At 32.6% G+C, this 21,214-nt stretch overlaps 2 protein-coding genes across 5 annotated transcripts; one reads left to right on the forward strand and one right to left on the reverse strand.

The window, feature by feature from the left end:
* Window positions 1–377: 377 nt before the first annotated feature.
* Window positions 378–8,178, reverse strand: LOC131946444 (S-adenosyl-L-methionine-dependent tRNA 4-demethylwyosine synthase TYW1). Of its 3 annotated transcripts, none has more exons than XM_059307214.1 (16): window positions 8,033–8,178; window positions 6,640–6,806; window positions 6,426–6,530; window positions 6,109–6,213; window positions 5,685–5,879; window positions 5,407–5,506; window positions 5,023–5,207; window positions 4,498–4,593; window positions 3,902–4,042; window positions 3,632–3,750; window positions 3,385–3,494; window positions 3,069–3,246; window positions 2,653–2,727; window positions 2,346–2,517; window positions 1,871–2,038; window positions 378–1,438 (listed from the first exon to the last, which is right to left on the reverse strand). In XM_059307214.1, exons 2-16 carry the CDS (start codon window positions 6,763–6,765, stop codon window positions 1,223–1,225), a joined length of 2,091 nt encoding a protein of 696 aa, XP_059163197.1. In that variant the 5' UTR covers window positions 6,766–6,806; window positions 8,033–8,178; the 3' UTR covers window positions 378–1,222. The 3 variants fall into 3 exon arrangements, with proteins under 3 accessions (XP_059163197.1, XP_059163198.1, XP_059163199.1); XM_059307215.1 differs by having other exon boundaries at window positions 6,640–6,830; XM_059307216.1 differs by lacking the exon at window positions 8,033–8,178 and adding an exon at window positions 7,216–7,233.
* An 871-nt stretch (window positions 8,179–9,049) lies between these two features.
* On the forward strand, window positions 9,050–20,368 carry LOC131946457 (zinc finger CCHC domain-containing protein 8). Of its 2 annotated transcripts, XM_059307232.1 has the most exons (15): window positions 9,050–9,787; window positions 10,221–10,263; window positions 10,406–10,565; window positions 11,634–11,714; window positions 12,730–12,836; window positions 13,376–13,444; window positions 13,625–13,771; window positions 15,175–15,246; window positions 15,728–15,876; window positions 16,539–16,607; window positions 16,703–16,770; window positions 18,207–18,290; window positions 18,444–18,522; window positions 18,606–18,754; window positions 18,981–20,368. In XM_059307232.1, exons 1-15 carry the CDS (start codon window positions 9,064–9,066, stop codon window positions 19,128–19,130), a joined length of 2,151 nt encoding a protein of 716 aa, XP_059163215.1. In that variant the 5' UTR covers window positions 9,050–9,063; the 3' UTR covers window positions 19,131–20,368. The 2 variants fall into 2 exon arrangements, with proteins under 2 accessions (XP_059163215.1, XP_059163216.1); XM_059307233.1 differs by lacking the exon at window positions 13,625–13,771.
* Window positions 20,369–21,214: the final 846 nt, after the last annotated feature.

Here is a 21,214-nt window from a genome sequence, read left to right on the forward strand (position 1 = left end):
TGTTCCTATTAAATATACAACATCACATTTTTCTTCTTTTGTTTATTACTTTTGAGATGTAACAAGTGTTTAGCAAAATGTTGAGTGAATGTAGCCAGTTCATGTCAGCCATTCCAGAGATAGATCTAGGTTTGCTATTGTCACACTGAGATCTAGGTTTGCTATTGTCACACTTGACACCCAAGTGACAGTCAATGTGGACACAACTGGTCAATGGGGTGTAACATATCTGAAAACTTTTCCTTGTGAGTTCAAGTGGACACAGGACTAATTGTGTGATTTTTGTCTGTACTTGAATATAGACTGCTGTTTTAACAGGTAACTAAAGACTTTTCTCAAATACTCAAGCAGATAAAATAATCTGATAAAGAGCATCATAAAAAAAAAATCTTTTTAATTACACTCTACAAGTCAAAGATTGTAACAAGTTCAACAAGTTAATAAGTGCTGCACATAAAACCAGATTTGTCTTCATATCAGTTCAACTTTCACCTGCCAAAAACGAATTACAGAAAACAACTCCCAATCTCCACAACAAAGTGTAAACAAGAACATCTTTGTAAACAATATCAGTGAATCCATTCTTGATGCAGTTGGATAAGTTACCCATCAAATTATATAATATCATAATGCTTCAAATAGTGAACATCTAATAATGTCATTTCCAGCAATACACTTAATAATGCAGTTAAAACTGTTTTTGATCTAATATAAAACTAGTTAGAAAAAGGAGTAGATAAATATGATGGCTTCACAATATTGAGGTGAAACAAACACTAACTTATGTTGACCCCAAATTCATACAACACCATCAGAAAATTGTTAGTTACACTTTATTACCAGCAACTTGTGACAATAAAAATGCAAGATGATATTTTGTATGTTAGTTGTTTTTGCATGGTAAAGGAAATCTTAAGCTCGATGCTTCACAAAAAAAAATTCCTAACTTTTTCTAACATATTTATTTGCTGGAAATTTTAAACTCTTTTTGTAAATAACCAAATGCCAGTGATAAAGAATATGGCAGTGAATTAAAGGGTTTAAGCAAAAAAATTAAAAAGAATGATTTTCTTTAATAAGTTTTGAAGAAGAAATAGAAAAATAAAAAGAACCTAAAGTTTTCAAAAGACAGAGTAATAGAATTTATGTTTGTTAAGTGCTTTAAGTTAGGTTGATATTTGTGGTAATTTTTGCAGAATTTTTTTCTTCCTTTAACAGCCAATTACTCTTGTCCCTGAGACTTCTTCTTTCTGAAAAATCTGGTCTCATCTGGATCAAAGCCCTTCTCTGTAGAACCATACACAGCCCAGCCAGGCGTTGGCGCCATGTAGTCCAAAGAGCTGAATGTTTCTTTACCATTGCTGTCCTGGTACCTGCGCCACAACTTGTGGAACTGTTGGTAGTCGATCCAGGTCCACCAATCTCCATTCTTTTTAAACTAGACAATTTTAAAATAAAATTAGATTAATTACCACTTATCTCCATTCTATTTAAAATAGACCATTCTAAAATACCGTATGTTAGCATTAACTAGCACCAATCTCCATTCTTTGAACATAAGAATTAACTTATAAAATTTCACTAAATGGACAACAACACATGTAAGAGAAAACATTTCCTAAAGAGTAAAAACATGGTCATGTTTCCTCCAATGTTCTTAGCAATAAGTCCAGAAAAACAAAAATATATTTTGTCATATTTAATCTATCATGTTTTTCTTTATTGTCATTTAAAACATTCCTACTGTAAACAAATCAGTAGCTAGTCCAGACCTACTATCACTGGTACAGCAACATTAATGATGGGACACAAGAACTGCAATAAACACAATGTAAAGTTTGTTCTTATCTGTTGAATGTTCATTTCTTACCTTTTTGTGGGCAATCAACAAGCAGTTTGAATGTTCATGCTCTGAGGCTATCTCGTACTCTGGCAGTCTGTCTGCCAACTCAGAGACAAACTTGACCACTTCTTCATGCCAGGGCACATTCTCCATGGTCAGAGTGGATGCTTTAGACTCCCCACAATATGTGACTCCCTAGATACATTCATAATGTTGAAATAAGAGACTCCATACATACATTAAAATATGTATCATAACATATGTCTCCATAGGTATTTTTAAAACTATGTTACTCCTGACAGTATGTGACTAAGTAAATATATTCAAAATGAAGTTACTACCCACCATTACAGAATATTTCTACAACAACTAGCTACAAAATTTTATCTAATTGAAACAAATCCTACTGTGGTCAGTGTTTTAGTGTGGTGATCTTTTAGATCAGGAAATTCAAAACACATATTTTATCAAACCAGAAATCAAAATAATAAATAAATTCTACCTTCACTTCAATAAAATCTGGGTTGCCAAGGGAGACAAGTTTAGCATAATTCTCCAACTCTTCTGTGTTCCATGCTTTGACCAAGGTAAGTCTATACACAGTTCTCTGACCCTTGTCACGCAGTGCTGTTAAGCTATCAATATATCTTTCCCAAAAGTCTTTGAACAAAGGCCTGAAAGATATTTTAAAGACATTTTCACTTTTCATTGTTCATTCGATCATTCAAAAATCTGTCTAACATAAGTTCACCAAAATAAATAAATCCTGTGAGTAGAATAATGTTGTAAAAAAAACCAGATTGGCGTACCTGTCTATTTTTTTCAAGCTCTCCTTAGTGCCAGCATCAACACTGACATACAGCTGTGTCACAGGTAGCAACTCTCTAGGTAAAAATAAAACAACAGGTAACAGCACTACAGGTAAAAATAAAACAACAGGTTACAGCACTAAAGGAAAAAAATAAAACTAGAGGTTACAGCATAAAAGGTAAAAATAAACTAGAGGTATTAGCCCTAAAAGTAAAATAAAAAAACAGGTATGACTCTATAGAAAAATTAAACAAAAGGAAATAGCTCTCAAGATAAAAATAAGCAAAAAATAACAGGTACATTTCCAAATACAAAGACAACAGGAGTATTACAGTAAACTATTATAAATCATATTGCACAATAAATAAAACTTTGCCAAGTAAAAAATAAATTTAATTTTAAGAAATAAAATGACCTTAGTTCTTGAGGAAACTGTGCATTTGTGACAAGAAAACTGGAAATCTGTTTACTGTGCAAAAGCTCAACAAACTTGTTAATTTCAGGGTACATAATAGGCTCCCCGACGAGAGACAGAGCACAGTGTTGAACATTCATGGCCTCTTCAAACCTGTCAGGCTTGACCCCAGGGACACCTGGTCAAGATCAAATTGACAATTATTATTAAAATGTTAAGTAAAAAAAAAAACTTTAAAATTACTAAATTCAGAATGCCAACCAAGTTTAATTCTATAAAAAAAAAAACAAAAAAAACAAGAGTATACAATGTTGACCTTTGAACTGTTTGATTAATTTAATGTGGTTGTTGATGGCCCCATCAAACACAGTCTGCGCGTCATCCATCTTCCACTTCCACTCTGTCCCTACAGGGTTTGTGTGGTGCCTAAAGTGACGAGAACAAATTCAAACCTAGAAAATATACACAGAGACTTTTTTAATAATAAAAATTGACAACTTTGGACAATGTCACAATTGTTGAGTCAAAAAACAATGTCAACAAATAATAAATGAACTTTTTACCTCCAGCAAAAGACACATTTATTGGCACAAGCGAGGCTGGGTGTGGTCTCCATACATCTGTGGCTCTCTATCCCATAGAATGTGTGTTTGTAGCATCCACCCCTTCCCCTCAACATGGACTGAAAATAGTTTTAACTCTTAATCTCATCTTTTACAAATAAATAAGTAACATTGCCTACTAGTTTAGTTATTTTGTACAGTTGATAAGGCTACAAATGGTTTCAGTCACAAACAGGAATAAGGTTACAAAAGATGTAAAAGTGAACTTACTTTTGTCCAACGACACAGTTTAACACCAGAGTGAGATCCAATCAGCTTGTAGCCCTGCTTTTCCAGAGATTCTCTTAAGAGTGGCGTGATCATTTCTCGAGGACCATCTGCCCCAGGATCTCCACCAGCTAATCTTGACTCCTAAAATAGAACAAGTTTAAAATTTGACATGTCTTGAGTATCATTTAAATCTGCCAAGCGTAATTTAAACATCAACACAAAGCTGACAGTAATGATTTTAAAAATAATGCAAGTGTTATCAAAATGAGAATTAACTTTTTTATGTGATTTTCAAATGACTTTTCTACAGATTAGACATAACTTTTGTTATTATTATCTGTAACTATATAAAATGCGCAATAAAAGAACTCATCTAAAATAGCATTAATTAAAAAAAATATATAAGGTTACTCAGCAGACAGAATGTAGAAAAACACATTTTTGATCCATGTTAATATTAATGATCAAGTCCCACTCAGGTTCAAGGATTATTCAGGCTAATTTTAATTCTCACAATACAATCCTGATTTAGAAAGCTTATTGCTTAAAAAACAAACTAAAATGATTAAATTATGATTTTAAAGTTGTAAGATAACCTTTGAAAGCTTCATGATGTTACCAAGGTCTTCCAAATCTATGATAGCAGGTTTCGGAGGGGTAGGATCTTCATCATCAGAATCATCAACATGGTCCTGTTGGTATGGATGAAAACTAAGTTTTAAAAGAAGTAATATAACATTTTTTGTTAATATCATAACTGTGTGTGAGCTGAATAAATTAAGGCTTAACTTAACATGAGAAAACCTTGATTAAATGACTTTACAGGAACCAAAGTTCTTGAATAAAACCACAATAGTTAAGAGATAGCCGAGACAACCTTAAACAATGTTACACTAGGCACTAGGCACATTTGATAGGCTCAAAGACACATTTTATAAATGAGCTTGAGTAAATGTACTTTGTGTTCTTGAACAGATCCCTTAGTGTGAAGACACCCTTCTTAGTTCAAAGAGTAATTTAGAGGAACATACACACTCGCTGTGTACAAAACTTCCTAAAGCCAAAGACTAATTCAAGCAATAAATACCTCCTGAACAGAAAATGTTTAAACCATTACCAACCTCTTCTTCATCACTACTGCACCCCCCAGCCTCTCCCTGCCCCTCCCCTTCTTTTTTAGTCTTGCAGCTGCACTGTTTAGTACATGTATCTTCACAGTTCTTGGCTGTAACCTTGCGCCCATCAATAGCACGTCTGAGATTTTTTACTGAAGATTCCAGCCAAGCTTTGAAATCTTCCTCAAGTCCTAAAACAAAGTATTTTTTTTTACAGATTACAAAACAATCATATTTTTTCAGCTACTTTGTCGAAAATAAAGAAATTTTTACTGCAAAATATATTTGGTGGTCATTTTAAAATGAAGATTTCCCAAATTAAGTTTATTAAGAACATTTAGAAGACAGACTAATATAAAAAATTTCAAATAAAATGATAGCTTAAAATACCTTTGTTTTTACTACTGCTAACATTTTCATCTGCCAGACACAATGGTAAAATTCGATTGGCTGATAAAGTTTTGAACCAAGAGTCAACATTTTTAGCAACCTAATTTATAGAACAAAATATATTTCATCATAGAATTCAAACATTCAAATCTTAAATCAATAAACTCAATTATAATGTTCATTGTGAAAAATGCATTAATTAGCTAAAAAAACATTTCCTTCAATATAATAATAATTCTTACAATCAAGATTGTTAGAGAATAAAAGAAAGTGCTTACAGTGTTAAAGTGTTCGGAGTACAATGAATTTCCAAGGCCAACAACAGCATAGTGCATCCCTGAAAGGGTAGACTTTGTGACACGGAAATCCTCTGCAGCATCTTCTAGCCACATGTAAAAATACTTGGCGTCTTCAGGGGGCTGGCCCTCTGTATATGTGGAGACTACCACAATCACTATATTCCCTTCCTCTGCCTTAAGGGGGAAACAAGAAATCATTACAACTATTTTTTAAGTTTCATTGTTACATTTTTAAAAACTTAAATACTAATGAACACTTGCAGTAAGTTTGCTTAGCCACAACTATCTCAGAATTAAAATATGGATTAAGTATAGAGTTAGACTTATATTTTAAGCATTTTTTGGTTGGTTTCTAGGATTATGCTTGGCCAGCTAATGAAATAATTATTAACAGAATAGTTACCTCTAGTGGGAGTAAAGTTTCATGATCATAATTGGCAGATAACTCTATCACATCTGCAGAATGACCTAGCTCTTCAACTTTTGACTGTAAAACCTCAGCAAATTTCTTAAATAAGATAAATTTAAAGTTTTAATATTTCCTAATGTGTTCATCACTCTTTCTATAAGAAGAATAAGATTTTATTTTATAAGTATGTTACTAAATGAATAGTTTCCCCCTGTGTTGCTATTAATGTGTTAGCCTTCTGGAAATTTTAATGAAATTTTTGCAGTTAGGAAACAACATTATTTTATGGTAATATTAATGAAAAAAATTACTTTGGCTTTTCCTGTCTGGGATCCATACAAAATTTTTACTTTTCTTTTACTCTTTTTGTCACCTGTTGCTTTTTCTTCAAGAGGTTGAGACTGGATGCTTTGTTTCTGAGAAAAAAAATGAATGCTAAACATAAGATCCATCATTTTAAATTTACACAACATAGTAAGTGGTCTATAGTAACTGACTAACAATTAAAATGTTAACATTAGATACCAAATTTGAATCTTTTCCTCGTTTGTAAATAAGCCAAGCAATGCCAAATCCTGCTGCCATTACAGTCCATAATGGCACATGCCAAGCCCCAGTTCCAACTTGACGATGCAGTATTTTCTCCAACATCTTAGTACACTACACTGTTAACTGGTTTAGGTTGTGTATATCTAACAATGGAAAACAATAACATTCTGCTGACAATATGATGACATTAGAGCTTTAAGGTTTTCATGCTACACATTCTTTATATTTCATATTCCCTGGCCGTTTTTGGCCATTTATCAAAGTGAATAGAGACAACAAATCTAGTTAGTGATTCTTTTGGACATTTTTCTTTTTTTCTAAATAAATTCCATTTCATTCGGGGGAGGGGGGGGGGGGAGGGAGAGGGGGAAATGCCTGGAAGAAACTCTGGACATATACTGGTTGAAGTAATTTTGGATATATATATATTATATCTTGTCCCTCAACCAATTACTTCCATGTTACCCTTGTTCACCCAGTACAACAAAACACAACAAAACCAGACACTACCTAGCAACATAAAATAATTATAATAATAGTAAGGTTACTTACACTCTCACACACATCACTCCGTCCCACCTCTCATACATTTCACATCACCAAAAGGGTAGCCTACTTATTACTTAACTTAAATAATTAAAATTAATAAAATTGAATAAAATGAAAACTAAAATATTTGTTATCTAGATCTCAGTCTTCTTATTTCTTATGCAGATTGTCTTCACTTAGTCCAATCTTATTATACTACTCTTAATTATTCTTTGACACAATCAATTTAACTCACTCTAGAATCTAGATTAAGTAGCCTAGATACAGTCTTACAGATATTCTAGATCTAGATCTCTACTCTAAATATTATAATCGAAATGACTACTCGGAAGATTTTTCTCCCCAACGTCTCCACTTAGTCGGCAAAAGATAGCTCTGCGCAGTGACCTATGGCTAGAATTAGGGTTAGGGATAGGATTAGGGCTAGGGTTGGTGTTAGGGTTCTGCGGTTGTAAACACACGAATGTGCAGTACCATTGAAAACATGGCAGCGATGGCAAGTCGTAGTTTCTTTCCATTGCGCAGGCGTATCTTTTTCCGGCTAGCATCGGCCTATTATAATAAAATTATAATAGTATACTAGTAACTATAGTAGTAGTAGATCTAAATTCTATAGTCTTTACTGACTCTTTACTTAATACTTTAGTTAATAACTTTAGGACTTAGGTTAGGGCCTAGCTTAAGCTAGCTTACTAGCTAGAAATTCTAGATCTAGATCACTAGACCTAGATCTAGATCTACACGACTCGGTCCACAAAAAACTGATTGTTTTTTTATGTAACAGAATTAAGTAAGAAATAAATAATGAAGGTCCGCTTACTCTTCTAGAACTCAAGATCTAGGAAGGTTGGCTAAGAAATAAGAAGTTAGCTATTAGAGTAAAAGCCCACGATACATGTTTTCTTATTTTAGTTATGGCTAGATCTACGTCCCCTGATTTAGCCTAGTGCTCTCCCCGAAAAGAAACTCGTTTAGTTTGTTTGATCAGACAAAGTAGGCTAGTTAGGTAGGCTTACGATTTGCCAGATCAAATGTGGGGAAAATATCAAGGTTAAATGTCAAGTACTAAGTCGAAAGAAAAAAAAAAATCAAAAGCCTCATTTTATACCAACACCTTTGATGAGTGTTGGATCGGGTGCTAAGTCATAAGAAATAAAGCTAGTGAGGCAAAGCTAGTGCGTTATAGTTGAAGTTTTTTTCGAAACGCAAATAAAAAAAAATTACCCTTAATATATTTTAATATGTATTATATAGACCCTAAACCTTTTGAATTAAAAAGCTCATACTCATATTTACATTTTTAAAATTTCTTGCTAACATCATTATAATGTTGGACCTCAACAGTGTTAATTTTCCAAAAATCATTCAACATTGTAATCATTCATGCTTGTGAATTAAAAAGTCTACGTTAGTAATGACTACTTTTGATTGAAAACCAAACTATAACAAATGTCCACTAATAATTTGCTTGGTTTGGAATAGACTGCATAATCTGAACACTAAAGTTAAGTTATAAACATCAATTTGTAGTAAATTGTAAACAAACAAAAAATATAGATTAGAAATATAAAGGCAAAGGTGATGGAGGGGAGATGTGAGGTAAAATCGTCAAAAACGTGACGTCATTTATGGATGACCCTTATGGATTAAAATTTTGTTCGTCTTTCGAATTCAAATTTTGCAATGTTATAACCTAATATTTTATTTTTGTTTTAATATCGAAGATAATTTTATTCGAATGTGAATTTTATTAGAATTGGCCTTTCAGTTGACATAAAATTGCAATTTTGATTACATATTTTTTAAAAATCTGGAAGCAATGCTTTCTGTATTTCCGACACTGTAAAAAAAATGGCCGATGTGTTTGGCGATTTAGACTTATTTTCTGAGTTCGAAAAAGATAGAGAAGCAGTTGCAAGTTATATTCACTATGGCGAGGATAATTCAAAATCAAGAATTGTATTTGAAGATTTTGAATCTGATAAAGAAAGTGAATCAGAAGATGACTACATTGCTGAGATCGAAACAACCGCATCTAAGCCAGCAGAAGCCGAACCTCTACCTCCTGTGACCGACGAAGCAAGTCAAGTAAGTGAATCAAAAACATCAGAACCAGAGACGGTGGTAGCTGAAGCTGCGAGTACTGTAGAGGTATCTGAAGTAGCACCAGATGTCAACGATGTTGAAAAACTTAAGCAAGAAGAACAGCACCAAGAGACGTTCATTGGCACAGAGACAGCAGGGTATGCAGTTCCAGATGAAATGTCAATGTATCATTGTCATTACATGGGAGTTGGCCAAGATGGCATGGTTATGAATATGCCTATGGCTATGGGGATGAATATGAATATGAACATGGATGAAAGTGAAATGATTACTGATGAGTCAGAATACATGATGGGAGGGTATGAAAAGATGCATCAAAATGGAACAATGTATACCCAGCCAGTCGAGGAAATCAAATTGTCAGCTGAAGATGAGGCCCAAGCTGCTTGGCTCAATGAACAGCTACATGCAGAAGCTGCAGAAGAAGCGAAAAAATCTAATACTAGTTCCCAACAATTAATATATGACCGTATCCTTTTTGTTAATTTTGGACTACTTAGGCCTAATTAATTAACTTAATAGGCTATAGATAGGGCCTACAAAATTTTAGACTATTTTTGAGTCCTTCCCTCTTCATTCTCATATATAGATCTAGATCTACCTCTAACATGATATTTTCTAGCCAGCTATAACTTAGGTTAACATTCATTGTGTGCTATTAGTTTTAGTGGTTGTTTAATTTATCAATGGTTGACATACATCAATGCAAAATTAAGTCCATTGAAAAAATATATATGTAAATATAGACAGCTCATCTGAGTTTGTAATAGTTTTAGTGAATTTTAATGAGTTGTATGTATATATATACAATTGCATTCCATTCTTAAAATGTTGAATGCTAAAATTTATCTGTGCTTTAAATGTAAATGTTTTATAATCTAGTAGCCCTTAACTCAATAAAGGAAATAAATATCGTCGTTATGCCAAGATCCTGGATTCCACAAGGCAAGTTTTAAACTTCTAAGCTAAATTAAAGATATAGGCCTACTTATTTTAATGGATAAATAAAAATAGTTTAAACTTACTGAAGTTGTTCGTTTTTAAATTAATGTGCTAAATTGAGAAGACATTACTATAATTGTGACAGGTATGTACCAGATGATGAGAGTCCAGCTGTACAGCTTATTTTTAACAACAACTCATTTGCCCGGAAATACAGACAACAAATTGAACAGTTCATCAAGGGTCTACTCTGGGAAGAGTTTCATTCAGTTCAACAAGACACAATGTCTGAAATTCTTATAAAGGTATGGGGAAAATTGTTTTGCACCTCATCCATCAACAAACATAATTTTATTTTATCCTCAGGGTTATTATTTATTCAATAGTAAATTGAATAAGTAAAATCAAGAGCTTCCAACTCAGAGATATTTGACCATTTGGTTTATGTAAATTAATAAACAGGCACTCAGCACATAACCTCAAACTTCTGTTCAAAAAGATCTTGAAAAAACGATTATTATAAAATTAATATTTCTTACAGTTGGATACTTTTGTTGAAACTTCAGAAAGCTAAATGTGTTTGGGTAGCAAAATCTTTTATTTACCGAAACAGCAGATGCTGCATCAGATTGCACTTGTTAAATGATGTTTCTAGAGAATGAAATAATAATAGTTTCTCCAAGTATATTTTGCTTTCTGATATTTCATGTGGCGTGTGTGAGTCTGTGGAATAAACTGTGTTGGATAAGTTAGATTGTTTTGAAGAGTTAATTTGATTTCATATTTAAAGTATTGTCTGTTGAATATTTTATGTTTAAGACTTTTATAATTGCCTTTTTTTGCTTTGCTGGAAATTTGAATATTATGTTGGAGAAGATGGATCTGCATTAATGACACCCTATTTTCATCACCGCAGACCATTACAGTGGTCTGAGAAGAATTGTCCTCTCACCATCATGTACTGCTTGAGTGAAACGATGCCACATCATTTGATGCAATGTGGGTAGTTAGTGAGTGTACAAATGTAACTAGTTTACATCAGGTATAAGTAGTGCCCATGTAAGAAAACTAACGCCACCGTGTTGCGTAGGATTTCTTGAGTAGGAGGTGAGGGGCATTGCTATGATAACACTTTGGCTGTGTTGGTGAGGTGGATATGTTTACCCTTTTATTGAAACAATTATTGCCAACACTAAATGCTTTTGCATTATGAGGTTACTTTTTAAACTGTTGTCTGAACCTTGCCAACACCCCATTTGTGTTTGTTTGTATGAAGCTGGTGAAAGTTCTCATTAATCACCTTCAAATATAATAGGAGCAAGATTTTATTGTCATGTTTAAGCTGTATAAATTAATGTTAGGTATTTTTTCAGCCTGGCCACCCCTCATGTATTGACATTAACAGTAATCTGACGCCTGAGCAAAGAACTGAAAGAATGAGACAGAAACATGGGGTAATTATTTTTTTAAATTTGGTGTCCATATTCTTAGTTCTATGTATTGAACCAATTTGTGATACATATGAAAAATAAAGTTGGAGTACCTAATTAAATAAGCTAACAGCAATAAATGAAGTATTTTGATTTATCAAACTTTCCAAAAAAAAAATTATACATTATTTCAGTACATAGAACTAAGAGTTAGGATATCAAATTTAAATCGTTAGGACAAAGAGACAAACATGAGTGATCTTATGAAATTTTTACCATTTTCTAAAGATCCAAACTAAATTCTAGTAAAAGTATGCAGATTGAACAGCATAGGTTTTTTTAAATTTTCAAATCTTTAGAATTGTAACATAAATTTGTTTTAAAAATCATTCCTCACCATTTTGAACAAAAAAAAAATTAGCAGGGAGGTAAAAAAAAAAGTCAACTTGGGTGTCAAACCTTTATGAATTTGAAAAAAGTGTCATGTAAATTAAATAAATTGAAAATGAAAAAGTTGAAAATCACAGTTTTTCAACATTATTGGATTTAAAAGTTTCTGTTAACCATTTCTGTTATAGAAAAACAAGTATAAATAAATTATTCTAAAAATTTGCAAAGCTTTTTTCCAACCTACTATAATAACAGCAACCAAATTGCCCTCACTAACCATTAGAGTTTTAGAACTAAGGTTCTGCCACCGTGAACTAGGCACCGAACAGTGACAAATAGTTTTTTCCTATATTTTCACTTAAGCTTTATGGTTTTTTTTTTTTTAATTTGCAAATTGAAAGCAATGTTATAGAATCCTGGTAGTTTGGAAACCATTTGCTTTGCTTCTGGAAGTTTTAACTCAAAATATTGACTTTTTTAAAAATGGATTATCTATTTTTCAGGGGTGACAATTTTTACAGATATTCTATGCAATAAACACAACTTATCAGTATACACATTATTTTTTTTTACTAGAGCAATAAATTACAGAAAGTAGTGAAATAAACTGCTTGATGTTAAACAGTATTGATTTTCTTTTTCTTTTTAGATTATTGGCAACAGCCAATTTCATAAGCAGTTTTTAATTGACTTCCTTGGATGGCCTTTCACAGTGGCTGAACCAACTAGATGTAACGTCAATTGGGAGATACCTCTGTATCCTTTACTTGTTTTCAATTAAGATACCTTCCCAATGGCATTTGTCAGGTTTGCTGACAGGGCCTGATCATTATTGCTGACATAGATGAAAAACATGTTTGTTGTAGGCCTACATTTCAGCTTCTGAGTAGTCTTACACTTCTAAAAAAAATATTCATATGAAAGAAATTTTGTAATAAAATTTAAAAATGCAGAAAACTGAAAATATTTTTCTGTGAGGCTATTTACTTTTAAACATCCTACCTTAACGTTTTTGGTATGGACTTTAGCTATTTCATCTAGACCACTATTACTTCTGTGCTATGTGTTTCTTGTAAAAATATGATTTTGATGGTTTTAGCTTAAATAACTGAAAATATTATTAGACCATCATGTTAGATGGGTATTGTCTTCATCTCATATTGTTTATCTTCCCCTTTTACATTAAACTAGGTTATTTTCTAGTTTCTGCTTAGTTTTGTTTTTGTGTATACCATCAAGGCCCTTTATTTAATTTATATTTTTTAATAAGAGCTCAGTCCTTAACATTCTTTTAGATATGGCCAAGTATTCAATGAAGTCTATGCAGACCCAACAAATAGGCTTAAAAGGACATCGATGAAAAAGTAAGTATGATTTTTTAATGAACACTTACTGTTATTTTCTAATACTTTTCTGATTAACTTATTAAATCTTGCTGACTGGGGCTTTCATAAGAAGAGATCTGTAAAGCTTCAGTTAGGATTGCTGGGACAGAATGAAATTCTTAAGTTCCTTGTTTTAACAACCCAACCAAAACCCTACAGACAAAAACAAGCTTGCTGGAACTGTGGTGAAGAAAACCATGCTGTGAATGACTGCAAGCAGCCAAGGATGCCCTCTAGGATCGCAGTTAATCGTAGGGAGTTCTTGGCCCAGCAACAGAGTTCTGGCTCATTTGAGCCGAAATTTACGTAAGCCGTTTTTATACTAGCCCGCTAGATTGTAATTTCCCTTAAGCAGCTGTCTGCCTTTTTTAATTTAGGGGTGCTCTACAAAGTACACAGATGGTTTTAATGACTTTCTTATGACTTTCTTTGTTTTGTTTACTAACTCAGTAATAACCTAATCTCTACTAAACAATTCATCTGTCGTTTTCAGATAAACTTTAATATGCAATAAATCTTTCTCCATTCTTTTATATAGCTATTAGCCTTTTCTCAGTTTATGTCCCCTCGTTATGACCTTAGTTTCATTTTGCTCACATACCTGTGTATATGTCTGCCATGATTTAGGTTTTTATGCTAAATCTTGATTATTGTTACTTTATGCTTTATTGAGACAAAATTATGTTTTACAAGGCTGACAAACATTACATTATTCATACACCATTTAAAAATGTAAAATTTTTTATAAGGATTAGTTGCTTGCTCAAAGCAGTATTGTTGCATATAGAAAACATCCTTTGTTGTGCTAAAGCTCTCTGCAAATTGCAATAATTGTTACACTTAGTCACAATTCATTTACTTAGCAAAAAATGTATATATTTTCTGAAATTTTAGTCCAAACTCACTACAAATATAATTTAAAAATTATAACTACTTGAATTTCTAGCCACAATCTATCTATATATATACTTCTCTTCTTGGAGACGATAGAAAACACCAAGCTGTAAGCACACTCCCTACCACCCCCCACCCCTACATGGTCTGGTGAGCCAACGCTAAATGTTTACAATCGGAGAGCCGGGTTTAGTGACGGCTATTAGGGGCAGATAATTTAGTTTGAAACGATTTTAAACTTAGGGGAGGTAACTAAGAGGCGATTACTTTCACTGGGGGGTGGGGTTGGGAAAAGGAGGGGGGGTTACCGTCCTTAACCAGCACTGGGTTTGAATGTAGCCTGAAATCTACATCATCCATGTGAATTGTTGAACTCGAAAATGTCTTTAAAGTGTTCACTCATTATATTTTGTTTCATACTTGGTACTTAAAATGCTTATTAAACTAGCTTAGCAACTGTTTTTACCTATTGTAAATTGTTCAGTAAATTGTATGCAATTTTGACTAGGTAATCCTGATAGAAAATAGTTTACTATTTTATAAAATATTAAATACATCATCAGTATTTAATCTCGGGGTACTAGTTATAATGAGTTTTTTTATGTGGCAGAAATTTAGAACCCAGTACTTATTTGTTGATACAAACTTTTAATAATAGGAATTATACTTTATTTCTTCATACATAATATATATAGGCCTACATCTTTATGTGAATTTTTGTTTGCTTCAAAATTTTGAATAGTGATGAAATCAAATGTTTCATTGAAGGTCTAGCTGCATGTATTTACAATAGTATTTTTACATTTCTCCTGCAGAGGGCCATCTCGATACCACATGGACCCAGATCTTGCATCAAAGTTTACAAAGTTCAAGCCAGGTGTTGTTAGGTATGTGATATACAGCTATTCTGCCATGTCAGCACTAAATAAACATTCTGTTTAGCTCCTTAGCTCCATTGCTGTCTGTGTGGAAGATATCATTTTTAGAACTTAAAATGAGTTTGTTCTATAGACTGTGTTTGCAATTCTCTTTAGGACACACTGTTTCTGTTGAGTTAAAATAAGAAACAGCTGTTTACTTATGCTTACAATGGTTGAGATTCAGGTAGAATTTTGAAACAGTGAGATTTTAACTCAACAAGTAGGTGCTATTATTTTTCAGTATCATTTATCTCCTGTTTTTTTATTAACAGAGTAACTTCTCTCTATCCTATTATTGGCGGTGAGTGGAAATAAAAAAAAAAAATTACAAAACTTATCTGTCACTGATTTTAAGATAAGTGAGTGCTTCTCCTCAGCGTAAAGATAAAAGATAGATGCAACTCATTTAACAACCCTTGTAACCTAAGAGATTATTTTTTTTCCACAGTGATAGCTTGAAACTAGCTCTAGGATTAGCAGAGGACCAGCTTCCGCAGCACATTTATAAAATGAGACTCTATGGCTATCCACCCGGCTGGTTAGCTGAAGCAAGACAAGTTGAATCAGGTGTCACAATCTTTGATAAAAATGGAAGAGGTATGTAGTATTAGAGCTAGGAATAAAGTATTAGAAGAGAATTTATAGTATAAAGCAAGCTCTTTAGTTCCTTAAGTTTGATTTTATTTTATAGATATGTTTGATTAGAAATACTTTGTTACATTAGAATTAACTGTTGATTCTGGATTTTCAGTAAAAATAGCTGTTATATGTCAAAATAAACTCTAAAACCTAAGGCCTGCTGAAATGACTTTTCCAACATTTGATAAGGATTTCTCTATTAACCATGTTATTCCAACTTAATGTTAACTTTTTACGTTGTACAAGGAGTTGGTAATCTTTGATTAAAAAAAAAAATTTCTGGGAAAGAACAATACTTTTGCATAATTTCAAAGCATAAAGGTCTAGTCATTGAAATGTGCGCCATAGAATAAGTTTAGACAGCTATTGCAGGTGGTTAGAAAATACTGATAAACTGTTCAAGTATGACCAGAGATATCTAGTTGCAAATACTCCCACATTTTCTTTAATTATGAGAAATCAGAAGTTCAATTACACTTATCAGATACTATAATGTATCTCAAAGTCCCTCAGTATGTTTCTGATGCCCAAGAGATGAACCTACAAAAACAATTATCTTTATCTAAATTGCTACCAAATTGTTTACATAGTATATTGCTATCAATGTTTTTTCCTTCCAGTGACTTTAATTACTGGCGAATGCTTGGAGGATGGGGAATTAGATGATGAAAACCCAGAAAGTAAAACTGGTAATAAACAGATAACTAGTTTAGTTAGCAGTCTGAGAACTTTTTTGATTTAAACTTTTAAGTGTTTTAAATAATACAATCAACTTTTATTTCAGAATATGATGTCAATAAAATAATTGAGTTCCCTGGATTTACTGTTGATGTTCCTGATGGCTATTTGGATGTAAGGACCTTGGTTTTGTTAAAAAATATTCATTTTCAACAAATTAACTTTAAGAAGCTAGGTTTAAAATTAGACTTAATTATTTTTCTAAACTATCTTTCATGGCTTAATAATCTTACTTGCATTTTAATAGTATTACTAGCTGCATCCCGTGCTCCGCCACGGTAAATCTTTTTTAAATGTACCAACTTGGGAACAGAACAGAACAAAACTAAACACAACACAAACGAACGCAAAAAAAAAAAACAAAAAAAAACGAAAAAACAATTATAACACTCATAACATAAACACAATTTAAATGTAATCATTAAGGCATATTGCTCACAGTCTAGCCCGTAGCGCCAAATTGCGCCCTTTCCGGTGATTTGCACCCCCTCAAACTTTCGATTTGCACCCCTTCCCCCCCCCCCCCCCCCCCCCGCCCTAAAACTTTCGATATCCACCCCCCCCCCCCCCCCCTTCGCAAAATTTTTTCCACCCGACTTTGGCGCCCCCTAAGGTCGGCACCCGGGGACATATGCCCCCCCCCCTCCATACGCCTCTCCTATAAAACCCGAAAGATAGAATAATAATTAGAAAACAGTATAAATAATAGTCAGTATCTATAATATATACAATATTTCACTTTATCCATTCACGCAATTTATTTCCAGCACTTTAAATTTTAAAAATTTACAATAGAGTTTCATAACTAAAACCATTGCGCACCTGATGAACGTGATGACGCGTCTATAATAGTGCTGAATAGTTGATTCAAAATTATAAGTAATAAACAGTAGGGCCTACATTCAGTGAATAAAATAAATAAAAGATTGCCTTTTATCAATCCATGCTAATTATAATTTTCTAACAATAATTTACTCTTACACATCCGGATAATTTGCATTCACATTTTGCTAATTATATTATTGCAACACTAATTCCTTCTATGACGACCGTATATTTGCATTCACATTTTTTATTAGCGTGAGTTTAATGTATTTTTAAATTACCTCTTTTGTCAAAATTAGAAAAAAAGAGTTATATTAATTTGATTTTTCTACCGTACTGTTATTATGTTATTGAAATGTATCCATTTTTTTCTGGGAATATAAACGAAAATGATATTTGACATTGATACTTTTAATATGTTTTAGCCGTGTGTGTATATTTAATATTTTCTTTAAGTTATGCAAAATTGTACAAACAGTGGAAATTATAAAATAGCTCTATGCCGCTATATAAACAAACCCTACTCTAATACTTATAATAAGACACTGCGGTGCACTGAAAAGCACAGCATGGTGCGAAGTTTACTTTTATAGTCCCAAAATCTATAGCGATGACGGAAGGACTGACACACTACCTAGCCGCTTATATTATAGATATTAGCAGTTTTTGTGAGTGTTTATTGTAAAGTAATGTATTTATATTGTAACTATTTTTTGTCCAATTAGGAGCATGCCCTGTATAAAATGCCCCCAATACAGCAACACCAGCTGAAGAAAACCTTACTGGCTCAGTCTCAGACTGCAGAAAAGGTAAATAGTTTTAATCCAAACTTGATCACGTTTTAGTTAAATCAAGAAACTAAATAAATTGTAAAAATATTTTTGAGGCAGATTTCTGTTTTTTTTTTAAAGATGCTGTTTTACAATGTGATGTTTTAATGATTATTTCTTTGAATGGTTTAGGTGCCTTCAAAGAAAAGAAAACACGAGAAAGATACTGATGAATCTGAGGTTAAAAAAGCCAAGATTGAAGAAGGGGAAGGTAAGATCACTTTTTAAGTTGTATCATCATCTTCAGATTCAGTTAGTCGCATTTCAAATAAATGATCTATGAAACTCCAACAGATACAGCCCCAGCCGAAGGTGAGGAGAGAACAAATGATTCAGTAGAATCTGAAAGCAAGTCAGCAGCAGCCACACCTTCACAATCTGGCCATATGCTGAGATCCTCCTCAACCATTTCTTTGAGCAAGGACTTCGGTACCCCTATTTTGGTAGGTAGCTTTATCACATCACCTGCATGCACTATGCTGAATCACCTAGCGTTTATCTAGCACATGGATCATTAAAAATAGTTTTAAGAAAATAAGGTTCAGGATCATAATTTTCCCAAACACCAGAGCTGGGTACACTCAGAGGGTCCTATGAAGTATAACGCAGAAACTCAGCTTTTCAACTGATGAAAAATTATTAAAATTTCTTGTAACGTTTTCTTTCAAGGTGAGAGAAAAGATAAAACTTCCTGACGCCTCCAAATTTGGAAAAGACATTGAGGAACACATACCATTTGAAAACTTGCCCAACTCCACTGGAACATTTGAAAAAATGAAAGATCTTTTAGACTTAATTAGAAATAAAGTTAAAAAGTAGCAGCATCATTTATGAAGTACAAATTATAGAATTTAATTCTTTGTTGTATATAAATAATTACACCTTTGGTAAACAGTTCCTACGCTTTGAAATAAAACCCAAATGTAATTTTGTCACATAATGTTTTGTGAAATTCTTCAGAATTAGGTCCTAGAACATTTGGTTATTAATTTCTGTTGCAATTTGGGAAATCACCTTTTTGCTGGGGAGACGAATCACACAATTCTATTCTAAATGATGCTTTTACTATTTTATTTGTTAAACACTTAACAATATAAAAAGAAATTTAAGTAAGAAAAAGTATGAAAGTTTTGTAGTAGTTAAACATTAGGGAAAAATAGTGTACAAAATTTTAAATGAGCTTCTCCTTGGAATTTGTATCATCTAATATGAATAGCTGTGCTTAAATTGGGACCATACATGATAATATAATTTTTACGTAGTATGGGATTTATACTAAGAGCATCTTTGATGTTCGAAGATAATGTGTAGGATGGTTAACTTAGTAAGCTTTAGCTAGATCTGCTGGCATTTCTCACCTTTTAAAGAAAAGATTCTGCCATATTTGTGTTTAAATAAACTATCATTTTTATACTAGCTAACACTACTGAAGGTTGGAAGCTCATAAATTTCATTACTAGAAATGTCCAAAAAGCATAATTAAATCATCAGAAAATGTATGTAGTTGATAAAGAAACGATTTGTTTGCAGTACCTCTAACAGTTGTATCTGGTGTTACCATGCCACGTGTTAATATGTTTATTGATTGGCCTGACAACAGCTGATAGGAAAATATTGATCTTTTGGGCTGCATATTTTTTCTCAATTCTGCGCAGTAATGACTCAGCTTATCATTTAAGCAATCTTTTCTTTTACATTATGCAGTAATTTCATTCAGTTGTTAAACCTGATTGAGTTTTCAAAAGTTGTCATTTTTCAAAAGGTTTTTCTCCTAAAACAATACCTTGTGGTTTGTTGATATATAGGATTTTGTGATAGAAAATGTAATATTACAAATAACTAGGATGTGGTCATACATTTCTTAAACTAGAAAAATGTTATGATCTAGCAAAACAATTGATGGTTTAGTAAAAGGGGATCTAAAATGTCAACATTTTATGCACTTTGTATGTTGATGTGTGCATCTTGATTGAGAAATGTTATGCTTAACTTGGTACTGTTACACTTTTATGTTATTGTATGCAAGTAATCACTGAAATTAAATGTCCAAGATTTTTGCTTTGGGTCTGTTATTTATTAATTCACTTGAATATCTTGCAGTTTTCAGCCAACATAGTCCATGACAGCAATACACAAACTACACCACAGTAAAAATCAAGTGGGTGTACACACAAATTGTAACCAACACAACTTTTTTAACCATATACCCTTTAATGTGTCAACAAATGAGAATCCAAGTCCACCCTTAAAATATTTGATAGAGACAAGCAATTAAAATATAATACCCAAACATGGTAGGAGTAGGTTAAGTTTAGTTCCATTTTACAAAAAGTTATAATACCATGAAGGTTGCAGTCTCTGAAGACCTTGACGCAGACAGGTTCTTTTGCAGAATATGTATTGGTTAAATATTTCTTGTATTTGTATCAGATTTTAATATGTAAAAGTTAGACTGGTATATTTACACAGTATACAAAAGTATGAACAACCATAGGAAGTAAAAAAAAAAAACAAGCCCACTTTCAATTTACTTCTATGGCCTGCTCAGCAGTCACAGCAGTACAATTTCTCACTGCCTGGTGCTAACATGTTTGAAAGAGAATGTCAATACAAAGTGAATTGATGTTTGAGTAACTAACAATGTATAATCCTTATAACGTACTCTTATCTTATACTATTGTAATCCAAAATTGTAAACTTTAATCAGTCCATTTACAAGGCAGAGAAATATTGTACTGCTGTCAAAATTGTTGCATATATACATAAAAAAATGTACAAAGCAATTTTTAACACTGGTGTAGACGTTTGTATCAAGATATCTGTACATAATGTACATAATTAACAGGTTAGCAGACTGAAATAAATTTAAATATAAATGCAAAAAAAAAAAAACCATAACAAGT

This window comes from Physella acuta, unplaced genomic scaffold (assembly GCF_028476545.2).
Source record: "Physella acuta isolate Inbredline_101_S28 unplaced genomic scaffold, ASM2847654v3 ptg000561l, whole genome shotgun sequence".
Taxonomy (NCBI): domain Eukaryota; kingdom Metazoa; phylum Mollusca; class Gastropoda; family Physidae; genus Physella; species Physella acuta.